A 22,274-nucleotide genomic window follows, 5' to 3' on the forward strand; every position below is an offset into this window, starting at 1 on the left:
CTAATCTAAACACATAGACAAACATGAAAAACAGGTTGGTGAGTAAATTGTAACAGAAGGTGAATGAAATGATCTGTGCAGAGGAATTGAACTTTATTGAGTCTATAGACAATACCTTTAGAATAGGGCTGCAACTAACGATTATTTTGATAATCGATTAATCTAACGATTATTAGAACGATTATTCGACTATTCAGCAGGTATTGCAACGATTAATCATGAGCTTTTAACTGATTATTCAGCTTGTGCCCTGGCTTAAAAGGTTGTATTCTACTATCACTCAAACCTCTGAAACTCTGCAGACAGTGTGGTCACACTAGAATCTGAGGTTTAATAGATTTAATATTATTTTTACTGAAGACCCTGCTACAAAAATGGATGGCAGGATATAATGTCATGCTCCAGGGCTTGTGTTTTGAGTAGGGCTGTCAATCGATTAACATTTTTAATCTAATTAATTACATGATGTCCCGATTAATTAATCACGATTAATCACATTTAATTGCATATACAAATATTTGCTGAGAAAGCCCCTCATATAACAAAAATGCAATATATAATGATGAAATAATTATACATGGTTATCTTTTAAATAATAATAATTTTAAAAAAAATTCAGATAATTAAAATGCATTACATTCTTGTAGCAGAAGAGTTAATGAATCATTGATAAGACAATACAAAAAGTGGCTTTATAATACAATGTATTGTTTACTACCATATTATTGAACATAAGTCAATCATTGGCATACAGTTCACAGAAATCCATTTCACAAGTGAATGTGTCAATCAGTTGGAGATTTATTATGAGGGCTTGTTTAAGAACTTATCAATTTCAACAAGCATCAGACATGCTTGACTAGCGTCTCGGGTGCGTTGCATCATAAATATAAAATTTTTAGGACACTGTGTCTAGTTAAATATAGTTTACATTCTTAGAACACATCTTGAGATCCCTTAGTTCGAATTTGAGCTCCATCAAATGTTTTGAACACAAGAACGTAACGAATGTCTGTGTTGTTCTGTCTGCTGGATGGTTGTTTTCTTCACTGTATAAACTCTGCGTTACCATACAGCTGAAGTTTCATTTACTGCCCTCTGGAGTAATCATGTGGTACTACAAGCTTGCATTTCTCAGGAATCTTCCTTATTACAATCCGGGGACATTGCGATTAATTGCGTTCATTTTTTTTAACTCGTTATTTTTTTATAAAATTAATCGCACTGAATTTACATGTTAAATCGACAGCCCTAGTTTTGTGTTTATAATTCTTTTGTAAATTAAAAACGGTAAGATATCCCATCTGCTCAAATTACCCTAACAATTATGAAGCTACTTAACTGAAGTTTGTGTTCTTGTATTATGTTGAGTAGAATGATGATGGAGTTTCTTCCATGATTGATTTTCAGCCAAGAAGCCATACATTTAGATCGAGTTGTATGTATACCAGAGTTCATCCAAATAGTTTTCTCACATTTGAGTATGAAAGCAAGCTAAAGGAATAAAATGTACTGCGACCGCCCCTTAAAGGAATGTTCTAGGTTCAAAACTGGTTAAGCTCTATCCACAGCATTTGTGGCACAATGTCAATTAACACAAAGGATAATTTAGACTCAAACCTCATTTAAAAAATAAAAGAGAAAAAAAAAAAAACTTCTAATGTTTTAATTATATATATTAAGATAAATTATAAGATTCTCAGCCTGAGAAACTGCTGAAAAAAGAACGAGCCAAAAATGAACTTTTTCTTTCTTTTTGGATTGGACAAGATATATTTCAGTGTGTAAATAAGGTTGCTCCAAAAACTGCTTTTGTTTTTTCCCTATCATGATAACTGTAATTGAGTTTTGTGTTGATACAACATAGCAATCAAAAGCTATAGTACTTCGAAAATAATTTATCCTATAGTGTCCACAAATAAAAAAAGTGTCCAAAAGCCTCTCCAAACAAATAAAACATAATAAGAACTAATTTCACATGCAAATACTGCAATGACTAAAGGTATGTTATCTCTCCAAAGCATGCAGGCATGAATATCGAGATCTCATTCAGTTCCATTCTGTGTCATTTGAGCCATCAATAACCTAGTTTCCATCCACTTTCGTGTTGTTTTGTTATCGATTAAGTGAAAATGCATAAAAAGATGTTTGCAAAATTTGCCGTCTTATGCTTGTTTCCATTCAAATGGCCTTTCATTGATAAAACTTGTGTGTGTGATGACGTTATGCTTAAAAAAAAAAAATTTTGTCGCATAAATTTTGGTTTATTGACAAAAGATATTTGCCCTTACGCTTTTATTTCTTTACAGAAATGTGTGTATATCACTAATTGTGTACCTTTCGCCTCCCAGATGTCCCTAATTCACCCCTCCCCCCCAAAAGTCTTTGTAAAATGGGGAGAGTATTGAGACAATTCATTGAAATTAGCCAACTTAATTTCACAAATAACAGCAATCAGAAGATGAGGAATTACAATCAAAAGGAAGCAGTTGCCCTTCTGATAGGACTGTAATATTGGTCCCGATGCATTTTATAGAATTGGGTTATATATTAGTGTTCCAAAAAAGCACACTGAAGCTTTTCTCCTAGTATTGTGTATTTATTTTTAATATAAAACATTGTTGTGCGTAGAAATGACATGTTTTTTGTATTGTGAGCTAATTTCAAGACTGCCATCTATTATTTTGAATCATTAATGTCACAAAGCAACATTAATAAATAAACGGGTGGCTACCGTGATTAAATTAATCGAAAAGATTGGCCTTTAATTTGTTCTCCGTGTACTTGTCGATGTATACTTGTGCTTGATACATATTAGATATTTGTGTTGGCACTCCTTGAAGTGTCATGACGCAGATGTGTTTGCAGCATCGAATCTGTTAAGGTATGCCATTATGACCAATCCATAACAGTGCGAGTAATGCTTCATGTACAATAAATTGGCTTTCAACGTCGTCATGATTAACACAGGCTAACGATTGGGGTAAATTCTGTCATATGAAACTATATTTTGGTGTTAATGCCAATTTTCTCGACAAAAACTGTTTCCAAACCAGTTTTTCGCAAAACATTTTAAGTATCGACATAGAATTTATGCTCTAGAGTTATACGGACACTTTTGGAATTTTATCAATAATTTGAATTTCCATCAGCTATATCGGTAAACTTTTTGATACACCTTTTGTCACCAAAAAACCCTTGGATGGAAACATAGTTAAGTCTGTGTCATGAACTTGGCTTCATCTCCTGGTGGCCATATGTAATTAGAGTAAACAATCCTCTCTGCCCATATTTGAATGACTTTCACCACTGGTTGCAGCGATCTGAATCCTAATACGGTTGGTTTAGTGTTCCATGACACTGGACAACGTACTACTTAATTTCAGATGAAGTCATTTGATCCAGGAAAGCGTGGAACGTATGTGCACAAGGTGGCTCGCGTGGATTATCTAATGATCTATGTATCCGATTATGTTGTGTGTCAGCTTGTTTTAGTGGGACTCCCCTCCTCTAAGTAATGGTATGTGATATCTTAGAAGCAACAACTGTTTACAGTACATGTTACAAGTATGTCAAAGACATATACTTTGTTATTACTTGCTATTTTTTTTAACTGTGAGTAAAACAAATGGGCTGGTTGTATTGTACTCTTTGAGAGCTTTCCAGTAACATATGACACATGGCTATTTGATCAGTTTGATGTTTTTACCATTTGCAATAATATGCACAGTGCAAAATTATTAATCAATGATCAAAACGGACCATTTCTGATTTGTCTGGAAATTTCAAATCACTTGTTCAGTTTTGGTCATTATGGCTGTAGGTATTGTAAAGTTTCTAAAGATTCTAAGCTTTAAAATGGTACCGAGTTTGTGTTGGTCAAGACTGTAGTTATTCATATTTTGATTATTTTTTCACAGCTGGCCAATCCAAGCTTAAAGGGTTAAATAAACTAGAAGTGAGTTGAAATAATTGTTTCGTGGTAATCAGCATTATGCCACAAATGCAGTTGATTGAGCATAACTTGAATTGAACCCGGAACATTACTTTAAGTGGCCATAAACATATGACACGTGCAAACTCACTAAAAAAGTTTGCATAATTACCACAGGTAGTTTAGACATTGCCACTGACATTGCAAAGGTTATGATTTCAACACCATTATCAAGATAGAAGAGGTATTGTTTTGGTATCAAGATTCAAGAGCCTTAGATGTGTGAACATATATCTCACTGCTGTGTCTTTGACAATTCCTGATGAGCTCAGCCCTAATAAATCAATCCACAAATCAATATTTAGCCAGTCACTAAGTCAATAGTTACGACTTCAGATTCTGTCAGCAACAGGCTATTGTGGTTTTTAGATTATGGATATAAAAATATAGCTTTTTTTCAAGCGCACTTCTATATGTTTAGTAAAATTGCAGATTTTGAATCTTTTAGATTCTGCTCACAGACACTGTGTCTACAGGGGATGAAATGCCCAGAATATTGCTGTCATTGTGCTGACAAAAGAAAATTTGACAGTTTGGTGACTTGTTTTGATCTTTGGATGGGAGGTTTGCTGTTAACTGTGACAGGTTACTAAACAGAAAAACATTTGGATGCTTTATGACAACCTTGGTAAATGTACAGTTCAAACTTTAAAAGCAGATGACATTGAAGCTTGATTTTGAGAGTGATAATGATGTTTTAGCCCTTTGCAGAAAGATAACCTTCTGTTTTTTTGGATATTCCCCAAATCTAAGAATGACAGTTATTCCAGCATAAGAAGAAATGCTGTGTGAAAATATCTGGTCTTATACACACACAGGAGGAACTGCAATCTGTTTTTGCAAGATATACCAAAGTCTGGAAGGATGTGGCGCATTGGATTGCTGTGTGGCTGTGAGCGGTTATGAGTAGGGATGTCGAAAGTACACATGCTCTTGTATCAAGTCAATACTAAAAGTCAAAAGATGTAACTTGCCATTCTTTCTAAAGTATCTATAGTACTGACAGTAGTACATGTGCCTGCTTCATAATTCCGCCCGCTTGGTGTGCTGCTGGTGCCCCCATAATATGGCACCCCTATGTGTTGCATACAGTGCGTATATGGTTTTTGCGCCTCTGATTCTGCCAAAATGATCATCTTGGAGATATATTACAACACTCTACCAGCACGTTGGAGAGAGAATCACCACTGGCTAGTAAATTCTATAAATGTATATGGTTGCCATGAAATTGCATTTATAATGATACAAGCTTTTGTCACTGTTTGACATTTCATACACATTTTTAACACAAAGTATTCACAAGGTTGGAATCTAAAAATGAAAATACAATTCCACATATAAAAATATCATGCCAATATATATTAAAAGTACTATGTAAAAACACATTATGTTTATGGGGCAGTGCTTTGCACAGCTTTTTACCAAAACCCTGCATATATTCTTCAATATTTACAAAAAATATTGTTTTTGTTAAATTATGCAATAATGCATCACTGTCCCTTAAAATATTTTGATATTTATACAGTTATATACTTTGTAATTAATGCATACATTATGACCAAAAATGAACAAATGCTTTAACATTAGCAGACAAATCAGAAGTGTTCCGTTTTTATAATTTATATAAAAACAATTGCACTGTATATATTATTGCAATCAGATAAAACATCAAACTGTTAAAATAGCCATGTGTCATATGTCATTGGAAAGCTCTCAAAGAGTAAAATACAACCAGCCTATAGGTTTTACTCACAGACAAAAATATAGTGAATAATAGCGAAGTATATGTCTTTGACAATTATGTTGGTGTTGCTTATATGGCAAGTTTACGCTTATAACTTCATGACACATCACATACCATTACTTAAGAGGAGGTGATTATCTTTCTTACGACCCCAAACACTAGTTAATCGGAAGATCATTAGATATTCCACATGAAGCACAATGTTACATATGGTCACCAGGAGATGGCGGCAAGTAAATAGCACAAACTCAATGCAGACTCATCGAGTCAAAATGCATTTATTCTGTGAAATCTCATTACTAAAAAATAAAAAGTTAATATTTTGGCAAAATTTTCCTGGCTCAAAAATGATTAAGTAGCGTGAGTGATCCCGCTCTGAGCTCTCCTGTCTCTGGAGTACAAATATCAGACAGCCTACTGGGGTTGCGTCCAGAGATAGCGCGCGCCAGAGTCACGTGAAATATTTGCATGTCAGATAAGAAGAATATTTAGCGCTTTTGAAGCGCCAAACACACGATGAAGGTCTTTAAATTTGCAGAAATATTTTCAATGCTGGAAAAACCCTGTCCATATTTCTTAAATTTTCTCAGTCTCACGTGAAGCCCTGCCCACAGATAGATAAGCCCACACTGTGCACATGGATATGTACATGTCACGATATACACGATATAGCAAAATCTCTATCGGTTGACACTTTATATCGTTGCCACAATATATCATCATATGTCCCAGCCCTAATCTATATCATTCACATTTTTAAACATTTTCATTACAATGATACCAAACTTTTGTATAGGCCTACTTGTTTTTATTTGTCTCAATTTATTCGATTGATTGAAATCCTTTTCTATGTACATTTTTTATTTTACATGTTTACTGAGAACTTGAAACTGTGTTTACTTCATTAAGAAATTAATATTTGTTTTTGCCGCGGTACTGAAATTGTAATTGAGAATAGTAAAATTTCACAGATGTTGGTATTGATTACAAAAATGTTGGTACCATGACAACCCTAGTTGTTTGTCTCTCTTTTTTCATACAATTTCACATGTTTTTTTCGAGTCAACCCCTTAAACTCTGCCACTGTTCATTTTAATAGTATTTGCCTGTGAATCTGCAGGGTGCAATTACTAAATCACACCAAGCGTGAACTTTTAACCTCAGGTCATTGTAAACTATTTCAGCCGGGTACAGGGTTAATTGGAGTCTCTCATCTGAATGGCTGGAACAAAAGATTCACCACATCTAAATGCTCCATTACCCAGCATGCAACATCAAACTTTTTTTATTTTTTCTTTGGCCATTTACCAGGTTTTTGTTTTTGAGAGTCAGGAAATCATGGGTTGAGAAAAAGGGGACAGGAATGAAAACTTGACCCAGGCCGGACTTGAACCCACATTTCCCTTGAGCATGACAGTTCAATGACCACATTCACATGCACGTAAGAAAACAGTTTATTCCGGGGGTTTTTTGCAGAAAGCGTCATTCTGAATCATCATGCTGTTTAAGGGATTAAGAGAAAGCAGTTTAACACACCCAGGTTTCTCTCGGAGAAGGCTGCTTCTGTGGCAGTGTAAACAAACATCATAGGATGGAGCCCACCAAGTCAACAAAACATTTCTGGGAGTACTGTGGGAAAAGCACATATACTATAAACTATACCAATTTATAAATACCAGTGTAAACTATTGGTCCCTCATGTTTGTGTATATACATTGAGGGAATCCCAGAGTTTTATGTGAGAGGGAAACCCCACTATTGCAGCACATTTCCACTACAGGTCGCGATAGAAAGTTAAGGAAACAAACACAGCAACAACTCTGGAATATCTGGAAATAAAGCGAAGCAACAGAGAATAAAATAGTGAAGTCTTCCTCGGATGCCATGTTTGTTATTTACACAAGCATCGTAGAGAAATTACGTTGCAGTGGAGGAAGCTGCTTACTGACTGAGCTGTATGTATACGGGAGTAAAGAGTACACCGCTTATACAGTACATTTAAACAGGAACACAGCTTTCTCGTAATACGCCGCTTTCTGGTGTCCATGTAAACATAGTCAATATGTTAGATTCTCAAATTGAACACGAGGCCACAACATAAAACTTTAAATCACCAATCGGATTTTAACTTTCACTGTATAAGCATGTTTATATTTCCAATCTTTTTTTATTGCAATCAGAAAAGTTACATTTTCTTTTGGCATAACTCAGTGCAGTGGTTTTGCCGGTTTTTTCAGTAGAACTGAAGTGAGTGAAATAAAGAGAGGCCTCTTAAAGGGGTAGTCCACCCATCTTTTACTATCCCTTTTAATGAGACGTGGAAAAAAGGGTTTTATTTTCATGTTAAGATAAGAGTTCAATTTGTCATTCTCTATCTACAGTAGTCTTAGAAGAAAAACATAATTATGACTATTTTGGTGTGTGAAGCATTGGCCATACCTTATCAACTCAACGCATTTATCGATTTAAGAGGCAGTTTGTGTTTGATTTTATCGAAGAAATGAATGCCTTCTAACATGACTGGTTGGGCAGTTTCTTCATTTAATATGAGCTGTATAATTTAGGTTCCATATTTCAGTATAGGCATCGATAAATCACATTGAGCTGATTATGTATAGTCAGTCACAATACTGTTAAACCCATAAAAAAAACACATCAGGGCAGGTGCATACACAACACAACAGGGAAGTGGGGCCTGGGTAGCTCAGCAATTATTGACGCTGACTACCACCCTTGGAGTCGCGAGTTCGAAATCAGTGTGTGCTGATTGACTCCAGGTGACTCCACCTAGGTCTCCTTAAGCAATCAAATTGGCCCGGTGTCACATGGGGTAACATCGTGGTCGCGATTAGGGGTTCTCACTCTCAATAGGGTGCATGGTAAGTTATGCATGGATCGCAGAGAGTAGCATGAGTCTCCACATGCTGTGAGTCTCCGCGGTTTCATGCACAATGAGCCACGTGATAAGATGCGCAGATTGACTCTCAGAAGTGGAGGCAGCTGAGACTTGTCCTCTGGCACCAGGATTGAGGCGAGTAACCGCATCACCACGAGGACCTAGTAAATAGTGGGAATTGGGCATTCCAAAATTGGGGAGAAAAGGTAAATAAAAAAATGCAACACAACAGAAAAAAAAAGTAATAAGCATGCACATTGTCGTAGCTTGCAAATCTTTATTAGTTTACAATGTTTTGGACAAAGAACAGAACCAGAGAAGGTTAATGGTGGTAGACATCCTCCTGCCGGCGTGAACAGAATAATTTTTACACTAAGCTTCACAGTAAACCATTTTTATTGACCTCTTAGTCTGTTTGATTCACAACAGAGCGTCCGATGATGGCAAGAACATGCATTGGCAGTAGGTACTTCACTTTCTTTTTGAGACGTTATTGTGCTTGCTAAATAAAAATTGTATGATATGTATGCACGTCATTAAAAAAAAAAAAACTATCTCATAACTGTTCTGCGTAGATATTACAAGCATTTAATAGCGAGTCTGCCTTTCTTAAATTGCGTGTTCATGAGCGTGGATTATGAAAATTGTGAATGTGCACACACACCCTATTGACAAATGTTTGGAATTCACTAACATACACACATTTAATGAACAAATCTGGGTTGTACACAAAGAACCAGAGGAAACTTTTCGTGAAGGTCAATTTTACGCATAAGTTTCATGAATGAGGCCCAAAGAGTTATATTTATATAGATAGACACAAAATTCAGACCATCAGGTCATTGCAAATGTACCAAACAAATTGCTATCTGAGTTTGAGACTACAATAACCTTCACAAACATTGTAAGTAGACGTCAGGGAAAAAAGTGTGGCAAATGCTTCAGTGGAGATTTCGATGCCGTGTTTTAGTGCTGTTGTGGAGGATATGAAGGAGGGAAATCCTCACCACCAACACAGGACAGAATTAATTGTCGCTGTTATGGTTGAGTGGCTGAGAGCCTCTCTCACGCTTGGAGATTGTGACAGTTCAACAGACTTAGTAACAGATTTAGTTACTCTCATGGACTGACCTGCCACCACTTCCTGTTAAAACACTGGTGACACAACGTGTTTGAAATCTCATCTCTGGCTCGGCATGCGCTTGCCTATTATTTTCTCTCTATTACTTTCTTCTGCTCTGGTTCCTGAAGACCAAACACCTTTTATCTGTCACTCTGGGAGTCAGTGTGTGCCGTTAAATATACTTCAGATCTCAAGAAGGCAAATCTACGGTCTCGGTGCCTGCAGTAACATAAAAGATAAGATCTTTTCAGACATTTAAATCCTTGACCCAGCGCAACCTGCGCTAAACCTGGCCAGAAACTGCCACACACGCCGTACCCTGCAGCTTTATACCTTTTTGATGTGACACCAGGGATTAGGGTAGAGTTAGGTTTAGGATTAGAGGTAAGGTTAACAGTGTAACTACAGATATAAGTAAGGTCTGTGGTAAACATTACTTGACGATACGTGGACGTTTTGTTCTAAAGCCTCAATACCTCAAATGTGAATTTTGAAGCCGCATTGAATTACATACTGTTTTTAAAAAATGCACAGTGGCTTCAAAATTCATGTTTGAGGTATGAAAATGTGTAATGTATGTTGTAGAACAAAATGTCCACGTACTGTATCGTCAAGTAATGTTTACCACAGACCTTATTTTACGCATAAGTTCATAACCCCCATTCTAAAAACCCATAAGAAAAACCTGACGGAACCCATGAAGAATTAGACTTCCGGGTTCACCTACAAATTGAAGTCACGGCTGAACAGCTCTATATAAATTGGGTCAAAATCTGGTCATCGTTCACTGACCCTCATTTTGTTCCAAACTCATATGGTTTTCTTTTGTGGAACACAAAAGGTGGAATTTTAAAGAATATCCTTGCTAATCTTTTCCATATAATGAAAGTTAATTAGGATCATGGCTGCCAAGCTCAAAAATGACCAAAAAGCACCATAAAAGTGGTCCATATGACTGGTGTGCTATATTCCAAGTCTTTTCAATCAATAAGATAGTAGAAGAGACCAAAAGTGATGTTGTTTTTCATTTATTCAAGTTGATAATTCCCAAGCTCTGAAAATGGACTACAAGAGCTATACGAACTACAAAAATGGCATGTTAATACAATTTGATGCCAAACAACATTGTGTCTTGCATGTCTGGAGACCAAACGTAAATAATTAAAAAACTACCACAGCCTGTTTAATTATGCCAAATTTCATTTGATAGCTAAACTGGAAGGGAAAATGTTCAGTTTGAAACGACTTGAATATGGTTTGCTCATCTCACCAAGTTTTGTATGGCTTCAGACAACTTCAAATATACCAGATGAATCATATGGGATACTTTTTATTGAATTTTTTGTCATAGTGGAACTTGACAAAGTCACAGTTCCCTTTCACTTTATATCACATGGAAAAGATATTCCAGGATAAATTCAGAAATTCACCTTTTGCATTCCAGAAAAGAAGCAATCTACCACTGATAGCACACGTACATCACCCAAACGTCTATTTGATGTGTGTGTTTACATCTGGAAGATGTATTTTTTACATTGTTTGCATCTAAACGTCTCATGTCAATAAGTATGTCTCAGATGTCAATGAATCATCCAGCAGATGTCTTTGAGATGTTTATGATTTAGAATGTTTGTAAATCTGATCTTTTTAAGATGTTTAGCAGATGGTTATGAGATTGTGATGCTTTCCAGGTGAAAAGATCTAAAACACATCTCGGAGATGTACGTGTGCTATCTGGGACGGTTTTGGAATGACATTAGCATGAGAATATCCATTTATTGCGCGATCATTTCTTGTTCTTTGAGTGTCCCATTTTCAAAGATTGGTTTTGTTTCCTCCTCTCTTGTAGGAGGCGCTATCCATTCCCCTCGGAAGTCACCAGATTATCAGGAGAGCACACGGCCTGAGAACAGGTGCCAGTTCTGCTCTCTTCAGCCACCCCAGTGCCACTTTGCCAGCCCAGGTGACGGTTTTATACATTAAAGTGGTGAATTTGAATGCATTATTTACACCCAGAGCTACTGTGCAAACCTACACTTGACCATTATTGAGTGTTTTAGGCCTTGTTCCAAGTGCCGCCCTCAGCCATTGCGGTCCACACATGGTTGATGTAATGTAACATTTCTTTCTGTAAAATTCTTCAGCAGAAATGTTTATTTATTTATTTTTATGAAACTTTTTCACGGGTCCACTAGATAGCGACATGAGCCTGTGGTCCATAGACATAAAATTGAAAATGACCCTGAATATTCCTGATAAGGTGTCTGAGTTGTGTTTATCTTTTATGAACTACGGTGGGATTTAGACTCGCATACTGAGCCTGATGTCTCCAGTAATAGCATTCTTTTGCATATGATAATCTCTTCCCAGTGCAATTCGTTTGACAGGGAGATCAATTCAGCTAAATCTGCCCTGAGAAATATTAGGATTGGCTTTTTACCCCTTGCTACGTTGGTTTGCTAATACAGTGAGGCATACACATGATATAAAAAATGCCCCTGTAAGGTAAAGTGTTCACATATTTCAAATAGTGATGTTTATCTTCCTCCAGCCAGTGCATATGACATGAAAAATGTATGATCAGAGGAGGATATTTGTTCTGGGAGTGCTTTCCTTCATGCATTAGCATGTTTACGCTTATGTGAGTGTGTGTGTGTGTGTGTGTGTGTGTGTGTGGGTATTCTGATTATTGAAATGAAAAAATGGTATGACCTTTAGAAAAGTTCTTGAGGATGAAATGGAGATGTGCTCCTTCTAGGGAACTGATGAAGAAACAGATAATAATGCCTTTGGGATGTTAGAGAGAGTGCTCCTGGTCTATTTTCTCTCTTCTCACCTTATTTCTCTCCAAGGCTTCATCCTTACTGCTGCAAAGTGCACAGTGTTTGGCGTGTGTGCTTTTTAAGGAAACTAAAGAGCATCTTAGTTAGAAACGGTGGTAGATTCAGGCAAGCAAGCACTAAATCTCTTTCAAAACAATGTAAAATGAAATCTGCAACGTGTTTAACTTTTATAATGTGACGTATTTGTGAGTAAAACATATTTAATGAAAAAGCAGGAGCAGGATTTTATTTTGTCCATCTGCAGCTGATTGGATCATGATTGGAGTTGAAAAGTAAAAGGAATTTGTGACGTCAACTGAAAAGTAGGAATGTTCCGATATCGGAATTGGGGCTGATACTGCACTCACGCACTTGTACTCATGAAAATTTCCCGATAGGTCTGGACGCTAAAAAGATATTCCTATTTATCTGAAAATGTTTTATTAAATTAAAAACATTTTCCGATATCGATGATAAGCTTTCGAGTAAATTTCGATATTCAGCATATGTTCTACATCTACATCGGATCTGGTATGTGTTGCTAATAATGTAAGCAGCTCTGCAAAGTTATACCAGAGATTATTTAGCATAGATTTAGCCACATCTGTTAAAATGAATGGGATAAACTGGAACATCCCAACGATCAACGGATGTAGAAAGGAAGTCCCACCTTACAGGTTAAAGAACCAATCACCTTTTAGGTACAGATATCGCCTGTCAATCAACAGCATGGCATTAGCTATGCAAGCTGGAAAATAATTGTTGTTTTAGCATTATCTGAGGTAATGAAGCACAATTTATGATTCCACTGTTGTCAGATTTTATTGCTGATTTATATATGTTCTATGATTGTAATCTTGTCCAAGCTTTATGAGATTTTGGTCTTTCCCCATTCAAGTAGACAGGAGCTGCATTGGCATGATTGGAAATAGCTTCCCGAGAGCGTTCCAAAGATGGCTGACAGTGGACTTCTAGAAAGACTAATACACAACTAACTAACTGAATCACAGTCATGAAATCATCCTGTTAAGTATTAGCAGCCAGCCGTGCTGTCATTGATACCGGGAATGAACATGAGCAAGCTATCCGGCTTATTTAAAGGGGACCTATTATTCAAAATGTACTTTCACATGGTTTGTACATAAATGTGAGTCGGCAGTGTGTGTACACAACCACCCTACAATGTTAAAAGTCCACCCACTCCTCTTTATTATATTTCTATTAATCAAAAACAGTGTGTCAAAATGAATGGTTTTTGTTTCTGGTGACGGACTCCACCCTATTATCATAGATCCTCCCCTGAGTGATCTACACACAGTGTAGCGCTGGAGCAGATACAGCAGGATGTTTGCAAATCGCCTTTCCGAATGTGCTTGTTAGCTGATTCCACGGCTAATGCAGCTAAAGTTACCATTGTCTCTGATTGTATTCATGGAGACCAGAGCTATATCAGGGGTGGGGAGCAGCAGCTCATTTGCATTTAAAGAGACACACACAAAAAACTTGTGTTTTTGATTCCACTCAAAAAGAGGCATTTACAACATGGTATAATAAATGATCCGTGGGGTATTTTGAGCTGAAACTTCACAGACACATTCTGGAGACACATGACTCCTCCCCCATCATATGAATATATCATGATAAATATCCATATTGAACAACAGTCTTTTTAACAACAATTGCTAAATTTGGTGAAAGAGAGATCCTCATATAATCAGTCTCAATGTATTGCATTTGAAGAATGCAACATTACAAAACTAAAAAAAACTTATATTGTATTGGCGAGTACTGAAAAGGAAGTATGGATACTCGTACTTGTTCTCCCAATAAATGGTATTGGAACATCCCTACCAAAAAGGAATATCATTCAGAGGTGGAACAAGTTATAAAATAACAAGACAATATTTTTTTCCCCTTCTTTTTTTATTTGGAATAACATGCACTGATGAATAGGCCTAAGACCAGGAATATGCTTTAAAGTAAAGGGGGTACATTTTAATTTCATGTTGACTGAAAGAAGATGTATAATAACGTTCACAAAGCATTTCACTTTTTTTATATGACATATTATCGTAAAACAGAATATTCAGGTGGAAATAATGTAGGGCGGGACTTGAGTTTATTCCTCAAGATGTGATTGGGTATGACAGTTAAGACAGCAGAAAAGAAAAGTCAAAGAAGTTGTTACATTTGTGATGAAAGATTATGAGAACAAACATTTGGACATTTGGAACAACATCATTTACAATAAGACCAAAGACACTCAGTTTTGATTTCATGTTACTTCCACTAATACAACCAGCATAAAGAAAGCAACATTGCATAGCGGAACATCTGATTTCAAGGGGCCAGAGAACATTAGGACAATCTGAGCAACATAAAGAAAATAATCTTTTTAGCTTTCTGTCTTCCATGTTTCATTTCTTTTTAATGTGATCTTTTCTTATTTGGGCTGAAAGGTCTGATAGTTATTTTATTGTATTTTTTTTTCACCCTGGCTTTGAATGGATCTAGATTGATTTAATTTTGGTGCTGCTATGTCTCCCTGATGTCATTTTTCTGATTGTCAGTAAATCAGATTCATTTAGCAACTTAATCAGTACAACTCTTCGGAAAATGTGAACGGTTGCCACACAAATGCAAAGATGTTCTAAGTGGTTTTTGGTTCCTTTATGCAGTTGCTAGTGTCTTTTGGCTGGTTGCTGGTTCAAGTCAAAAGCCTGTAAAAACGTAGATGTTTGAAATTGTATTTCTCCATCGAACAATAACAAAATATATATTTGGCTATATTTAGGCTTTATTTCAAAAGAAAAATCATGTTCAGCTACACTACAATTAATACATTTCTCTAAGGCTGCATCTCTGTCTCTTTCTCTCTCTCTGTCTGGCTCTTGCTGTCTCTCCCACCTGTCTCTCTCTCGTTCTCTCTCTCTCTCCCTGCATTGCTGTATTAAGGGTCAGCTGCTGCATCGATTGCTCGAGCTGCAGCTCTTTCTTCCACTGACAGCTTATCTCTCAAAGAGGGGGAGAGAGTACTGCACTCAGCATTATTCTCACATGGACATGATTTATCACACACGCGCACACACGCGCACGTGCGCACACACGTGCACACACAATTACTTTAACAAACAGCATGCCACTGGGAGGGATGTGGGATTGGTTAACTGCCGCATTTTGGTCTGAACAGAGGAGATGGGGATGGCGAGGAGGTCTAGATTACCTGGAGAGAGAGCGCTAACCATTATCATTGCCTTTCATCTCAATGTCAGTTGCTCAGTTGGTACATGCACCCCCAAAAGTATGTGACCAGTATCATGCTATCTTTGCTCATTGGCACTAAATTCTGGGCATTGAACTTTTCAAGCCAATTTTCAATTTTTAATGAACGAGTAAACAATTAAGTAATATCACACAAGCAAGAGTGCTATATGGCCCTACATCAGCACTGCTGTGATCCGGCCGCAGGTTGAATGCCGTAGGAAATTAAAGCAGTGCTGATGTAGGGCCATATAACACGATTGCAAGTGTGATATTGCTTATTTCTTACTTATACAACAGTTCAATGAACATTTAAATTGTAAAAAATGAGGAAAAACCGAGTAAGGTCATAAAAACGCATTTGTGCATGGAACTACTTTATTACGCTACAGATCAGAATCTGCCATTGCTGGTTCAAAACAAATGATGCGTACAAACCTCTGTTAGTAATTCAAAAAGTTCACTTCAGAAATAGTATCACGGCTTGTGCTGTTTCTAACAAGTTATTGGATAAACAAGGATGGATTGATAGGTGTGCTGTCTATGTATCTTTATGTGTGTGTGTTAGAGAGAGAGAGAGTGTGCAATAACCTGTTGCCACTCCCAAGCAGATATGCTGTCAGCGTTCTGAAGGTCAGCTTTCTCAGTGGAAAAACAGTGTCCAAGCGGGGGTATTTCTCAATATTTCTTGGTAGCCGCGCAAGAGTCGATCACTATAGAAACAGCAATGCCCTCTGCCATTTATAAACAGCATGTATCCAATGTGGAAACTCGGTAAGCGCCTTGAGTTCTGTAATCAAAAAGTCCTTTGTGTCTCTCAGCTGCAATGAGCCTTAATCCTTATATTGTTCATTTAAAGCCATTTAAAACAATGTCCTAGATTAAGTAATGTAGTGGTAATACGAGCGATCACAGAGCGCTGTTCTGTGTAAACAATGACTAATGGATTCACTTAACGTCACCAACTCGCTCATATTACACACAAAAATGATCTTTTGCCACCACCTGCTGGCTAACATATGCCATTTAAAAAATAAAGACAGAAACTCCTAACAGATATGCACTGCTCTTACACTTTAGTTTAGAACAGCATAAACACAAGAGGAGTGATACACACACACAGTGAAGCGTCCGAGTGCTGATCCTGTCAGACCATCAGTGCTCATGGAACATCTCTTGTCCAATCAGATTTCATGACCGGAACTAACTGTTGTATATTATTTAATAAATTCAGAAATACGAGCCAGTTAGTTTGCACATTTCATCTTCCTCAGTTTTAAAAGAAGACAACACATATAATAAAAAAAGCAAGACGTAAAAATGTTATGGTGTCAATCCGTCGGTCACATGGACCCATCAAGGATGTTCAGAAACGTTTTAAAATCATAGTCGAGATGATTCAAGAGAAAAATCTAGTAACAAGAGTGGGAATAGTGCTAGACTAAAAGAGACAACACAACTGGTCATTGAAATATACAGTAAGGAATCAATCGTATTTTGGTAAGTTAGACTAGGGGTATGCAGACATTTAGGTCTTAAATGAAACCGATCTATGTTTTTATGCAACTACTGTAACTTAAATTTGAAATACAAAGCTATAGAAAGTCTTTATTTTTTATTTTATTTAATTTTTTATTGTTATTTATTTTTTATTCAAATTGTTTGTTTCTGTGAGTGTTGGTTATTCGAGTTTTTGAGACATTACAGACATTAGATAAGAAATTAGCATAATTAATTCTGATTCAAAGTAATGGCCTACATCATCCAATCACTTCCAACCTGATTATCATTGTCCCATGTCTGCCAAACAATGTCCAAACAGCATCTGCAGCCTGAAACTGAACATTTGGTTGCAATTTATGAGTAAATGGGCTTGGTTTTGGTATCCAAAGTGGTCAATACTTAAAGGGCCCCTACATGGTGAATGGACTGCACTTTTATCTTTCACAGCTTCATCTTCGCTCACATCAAGTTAAATATTACATATATTTTCAAATCTATCAAGAGCCTTGTGTTGTGTGCACTTATCCTGCTGGGACATCACATCCCAGAAGTCGAGGAGCTGAAGTCCAGTGTGAGATGGCAGTTTTTTAAACTGCTTTTGTGACCCTACTGACTGCAGAGTCAGACACACAGCCCACCCTGAAACCTCTAACCATCTTGAAGAACAGTGCTCTGTGACACCAAGAAAATTGGGTTACTACAAGTGAATGAAATGAGAGCACAGACAATCCCAATCCCTTGTTGTACTTTCTGCATCTGCTTCAATTAAGTTAGTCTGAGATGTGTCACAAGGAGAAGTTTACAGATGCCCTTAATTCCTTTGTGACATTAGTGCTTAAATAATGTGTGACGCACTAGAATTGGCCATGTGGGGTGGGTGTGTGTGAAGAAAAGCATCACATCATGTCCATCACTGTATTATTATATGCCACTATATGTTATGGTTGAGAATTTCCATTGTTTTGAAATACTTCCTGATATCATCGTAATATTCTGAGGCAACTGTAAGTAAGCCATTTGTTGGTTGATTCTACCAAAAAATGTAACTGTTGCTCTGTGGTGCTATCTAAATATTGCTGTTTATGACCCACCAGCGTCCCACCAACACAATACGGCTATACAAAGGCTCAACCAATGGTGTCAGTTTGTGGTCGGACTGTATTGCCGACCATTGCTAAATATGAAAGTGTTCAGAAAAGCTGTTTAAAAAATATATATTTTTGAAAATCTGTTTTGACAGAATTTACACACTTCACCATAAAAATGGCTGGAGGAATGATTATTCGATACTGGTAACAGTAGGCCAATTTTATTCAGAAGCTCTCATTTTAATCTGATTACGATTTTGATGCAACTTCATTCTATTCTGATTGATTTGGGTAGTAATAATGTCAATTTTGCTTTCATATGAGGTCACTTTATGCCATGCGAGTAGTGGACTGTTCAAGCTTGTTTCCAGCAAGCTTGAACAGTAACTGTTCTTGTTGTTTGGTAGACTAGCTGGCAAACCTTTTATGCACACTTTGTTGCCAAGAAGAACATCTGGTAATTCAGTTGTTTTTTAGCTTTCTTTATGTGCCTCTGTTGTTTATAATGTACTGTACTGTACTGTAATAAGATATAGTCAAGCTGAATTCTGAAAATGGTTGTAGTACAGTTCCTCAGGGATCTGGCCCATGATGCAATATAATGTTAACAAACGCAGCAGTGTCAACCCCAGACAGTGTCAGTTTTGGGTGCACAGCCATAGCTTTGGACAGTCCGCCAAGCCAGCTTCCAGAATTCCTGTGCTTAGACCAAGAACCTTTATCAAGGGAAGGAGTTTGGATTGGCAGCCTTATAAGGATTTGTTATCATCACTGTTCGAATAATTGTACTACTTTGTCCTAACCAGGTTAATAAATAATACACCAACAAATAACCAATAAATAGACAAGAGTTTTTCGTCCTGGCCAGCCTCAACCGTGATAAGCTTGGCTTCTACTTCTTTAGCATTTTGCTTTGTATCCCCGCCCACAGAGAAATCTCATTGGTCTAGAATCCCACTCTTCATAACCGTATATATTACTAGGACTGGCTAAAAATACAGATTTTCTGATGCATCGCAATCTTCATTTGAAAAATCGACATCGATTCTTAAATCCCAAGAATTATCTTTTGCTATATGTGCAATCATCTACTACAGTGAGAGGAAATCACACTCATTTGCTACCAAATTTTGTGTTATGCAATTAAAAATGTCTATGATTAGCCTCTAGCTGGTAAATTTCTCTTTTAATAGCCTTTCTATTTTTACAGTCAGTTGTTGATCAAAAACAACAAAAACTAAACATTTAGTTCTATCAGGAAGACTTGCAGACTTAAGTAAAGTTTTAATGAAATGTATTTGATGAATATGAAACAAGAATTGAATGTATTGGCATAAGCCCCGTCTGGCGGTCCAAAGAAGTTGTACTCTGAACCATCAGATCCTGCCGGAGGTAGGAGGCAGGGGCGAGGAGCCTACCCCCATGCAGGACAGGACTCAACTGGTGGAGGTGGGGTGGTGGAGGATGTTCTGGGAGTGAATGGCCCTTATGTGGAGCTCGTTGGCGGTTGTCTTGACTATGCTTGCTCTTATGAGCATTTCACTACAAAAAAATTAGGTCTGTACATACAACTGTATTTAATAAAAAATACTGTGTTAAGGGGGCCTGGGCAGCTCAGTGAGTATTAACGCAGACTACCAACACTGGAGTTGTGATTTCGAATACAGGGTGTGCTGAGTGACTCCAGCCGAGTCTCCTAAGCAACCAAATTGGCCTGGTTGCTAGGGAGGGTAGAGTCACATGGGGTAACATCCTCGTGGTCACGATTAGGGGTTCTCGCTCTCAATGGGGCACATGGTAAATTGTGCGTGGATCACGGAGAGTAGCATGAGCCTCCACATGCTGGAAGTCCCACAGTGTCATGCACAATGAGCCACATGATAAGATGCGTGGATTTACTGTCTCAGAAGCGGAGGCAACTTAGACTTGTTCTCCGCCACCCGGATTGAGGTGAGTAACCGCACTACCACAAGGACCAACTAAGTAGTCGGAATTGGGCATTCCAAATTGAGAGAAAAGGGGCTAAAAAATAAAATAAAAACAAAAAACACTGTGGTACTGCTGGTACTATGAAGCTTGAGTCTGTGGTAGTACTATTGCTCTGGAATTGGGTCGATATTTTTTTCTTTTTCTTCCCTACAATAAATAATGTATTTATAATTCAATTATTTTTTTAATATTTCAGTGAACAATTTGAATTTTAGTTTGAACTGTTATTCTGCCAGCTGTGTGCAAGAATAAAATCTGATGAAATCTAAAATGATCTCATCCTTTCTCACCAGGATGCTGTAAGTAGGTAGTCAATACAATAATTCCAAACATTGTCCATTCTTTTATCCTCAAAATTAATCAAATAATCCTCAATGGTATTGTAAAAGAACCAGAATCTGCGGAATCAGAACCAGAATCATTCAATTCCTTACGAATCTCACAGGAGCACAAACTACCTGCACTCCTAATTATTCTACTAAAAAAGACTGCTAATGATTTCTTATTTGCTTGTGTTGTATTTCATGCCACAATCTTCCCTTGGTATCAGAAAGGTTTGATTACATCATTCTTAGAGTTGGAAAAACACTCTCTAAGCAGTAGCTCGTTGCTTTCTCAGAGAGTTGTTGTGGTGGTGGTGAAGGCTAGTTGTGTAATCAAAGCTGCCTGGAGATTCTTTGTCTTTCTCTACCTCTAATAATGGTCTCTGGCCCCCTGAGAGGAGAAAACCCATCAGAGCCCCCACAGGTAGCTAGCACACACAAACATTGGGCATCATTTTGTGTGCAAGTGCTGAAGTCATAACCCATAAAACATAAATGAAAGTGTGAGGCAGGAATGGAGATCCTGTTTTGTGCTGTATGACAGATTAGTGAAGTTTGGAGAGAACCAGCACCATGACCAACTCTCTCCATTATGTCTGTCCCTAGTAACCCTTAGTAGTTACCAGTACCAGTGATTTTACAATTCTATAAACCAATTTATATATCAAAGCTTTGCTAACATGCTATTATACACACTTCTTTATTTTAGACCTTAAATATTAATCTATGGGTGTTTTTTTTTTTCAATTTGAGTTTTTTATTATTAGTTTTCACACTCACTTATTTTGAAGATTTGTCTAACAATTTCCAACAGTGTTGTACTTGCAGAAGATTTCTGTCATTTGTCTATTTTCATGAAAATTTTCACCACGGTGTCATCTCAATTTCTATATTGCGTTTAATAGAAATCTGGTGGAAATGACTCCAATCCTTTAAAGCGTTTAATTTTTAAATTTACCAATTTTCACATTCGATTCTGATATTTTATTCAACTCTGTGGGTGTTCTAAACACTGGTTGGAATAGGGCGAACCATTACGGTGTCCGATGTGGACGGTATACTGATGTACACAACAGAAACACACAACAGCGATTCCATGCCAATGATCAAGTGAAGGAGAAAGGACCTCTAAATAAACAAACCCAGATGGGACTTGTGAAAAAAATACTTTGCAGGTTGTAATTTGATCACAGAAGCACATCAAATCTTAACAAACAATATACAGAATATGGCACTGATGAGGGACCGCTGCACAGATTGTTGGAGTTTTTTCCATGGAGGGTCTGTCAACACCACTCAAAGTTTATGTCATTTCAACCTAGTTCCTGTTGTCTCTGAGCTTTGGAAGTATCAGCTAATGATTACCGGAAAATTCGGATAAAGTATCATTATGTGGGCAATGCAAACGCTAAAAGCACAACAAGACATTGGCCATTCTCGGAACGGCATTCTACTATAGTACTCTTACTATTTCTGAAATACATTGTTGAGACAGTAAGAGTAGTATTGGTAGTCTGTAGGCTTGGGATTG

General features: G+C 37.2%; 1 protein-coding gene across 2 annotated transcripts in view; it reads left to right on the top strand.

Annotated features, from left to right (window-relative positions):
• The window catches only part of LOC127660714 (calcium uniporter protein, mitochondrial-like), a 122,060-nt gene that overhangs the window by 51,777 nt on the left and 48,009 nt on the right, over positions 1-22,274 (top strand). Inside the window, exon 2 of one of the 2 annotated variants that reach the window (XM_052151089.1) lies at positions 11,607-11,720. The exons of the other annotated variant lie outside the window; for it this stretch is intronic. Within the exon in view, the coding sequence (XP_052007049.1) occupies positions 11,607-11,720 (114 nt within the window). The remainder of the gene's footprint in view (positions 1-11,606; positions 11,721-22,274) is intronic. 2 annotated transcript variants of the gene reach the window in all.

The sequence above is a fragment of the Xyrauchen texanus genome, chromosome 20 (assembly GCF_025860055.1).
Source record: "Xyrauchen texanus isolate HMW12.3.18 chromosome 20, RBS_HiC_50CHRs, whole genome shotgun sequence".
NCBI lineage: Eukaryota > Metazoa > Chordata > Actinopteri > Cypriniformes > Catostomidae > Xyrauchen > Xyrauchen texanus.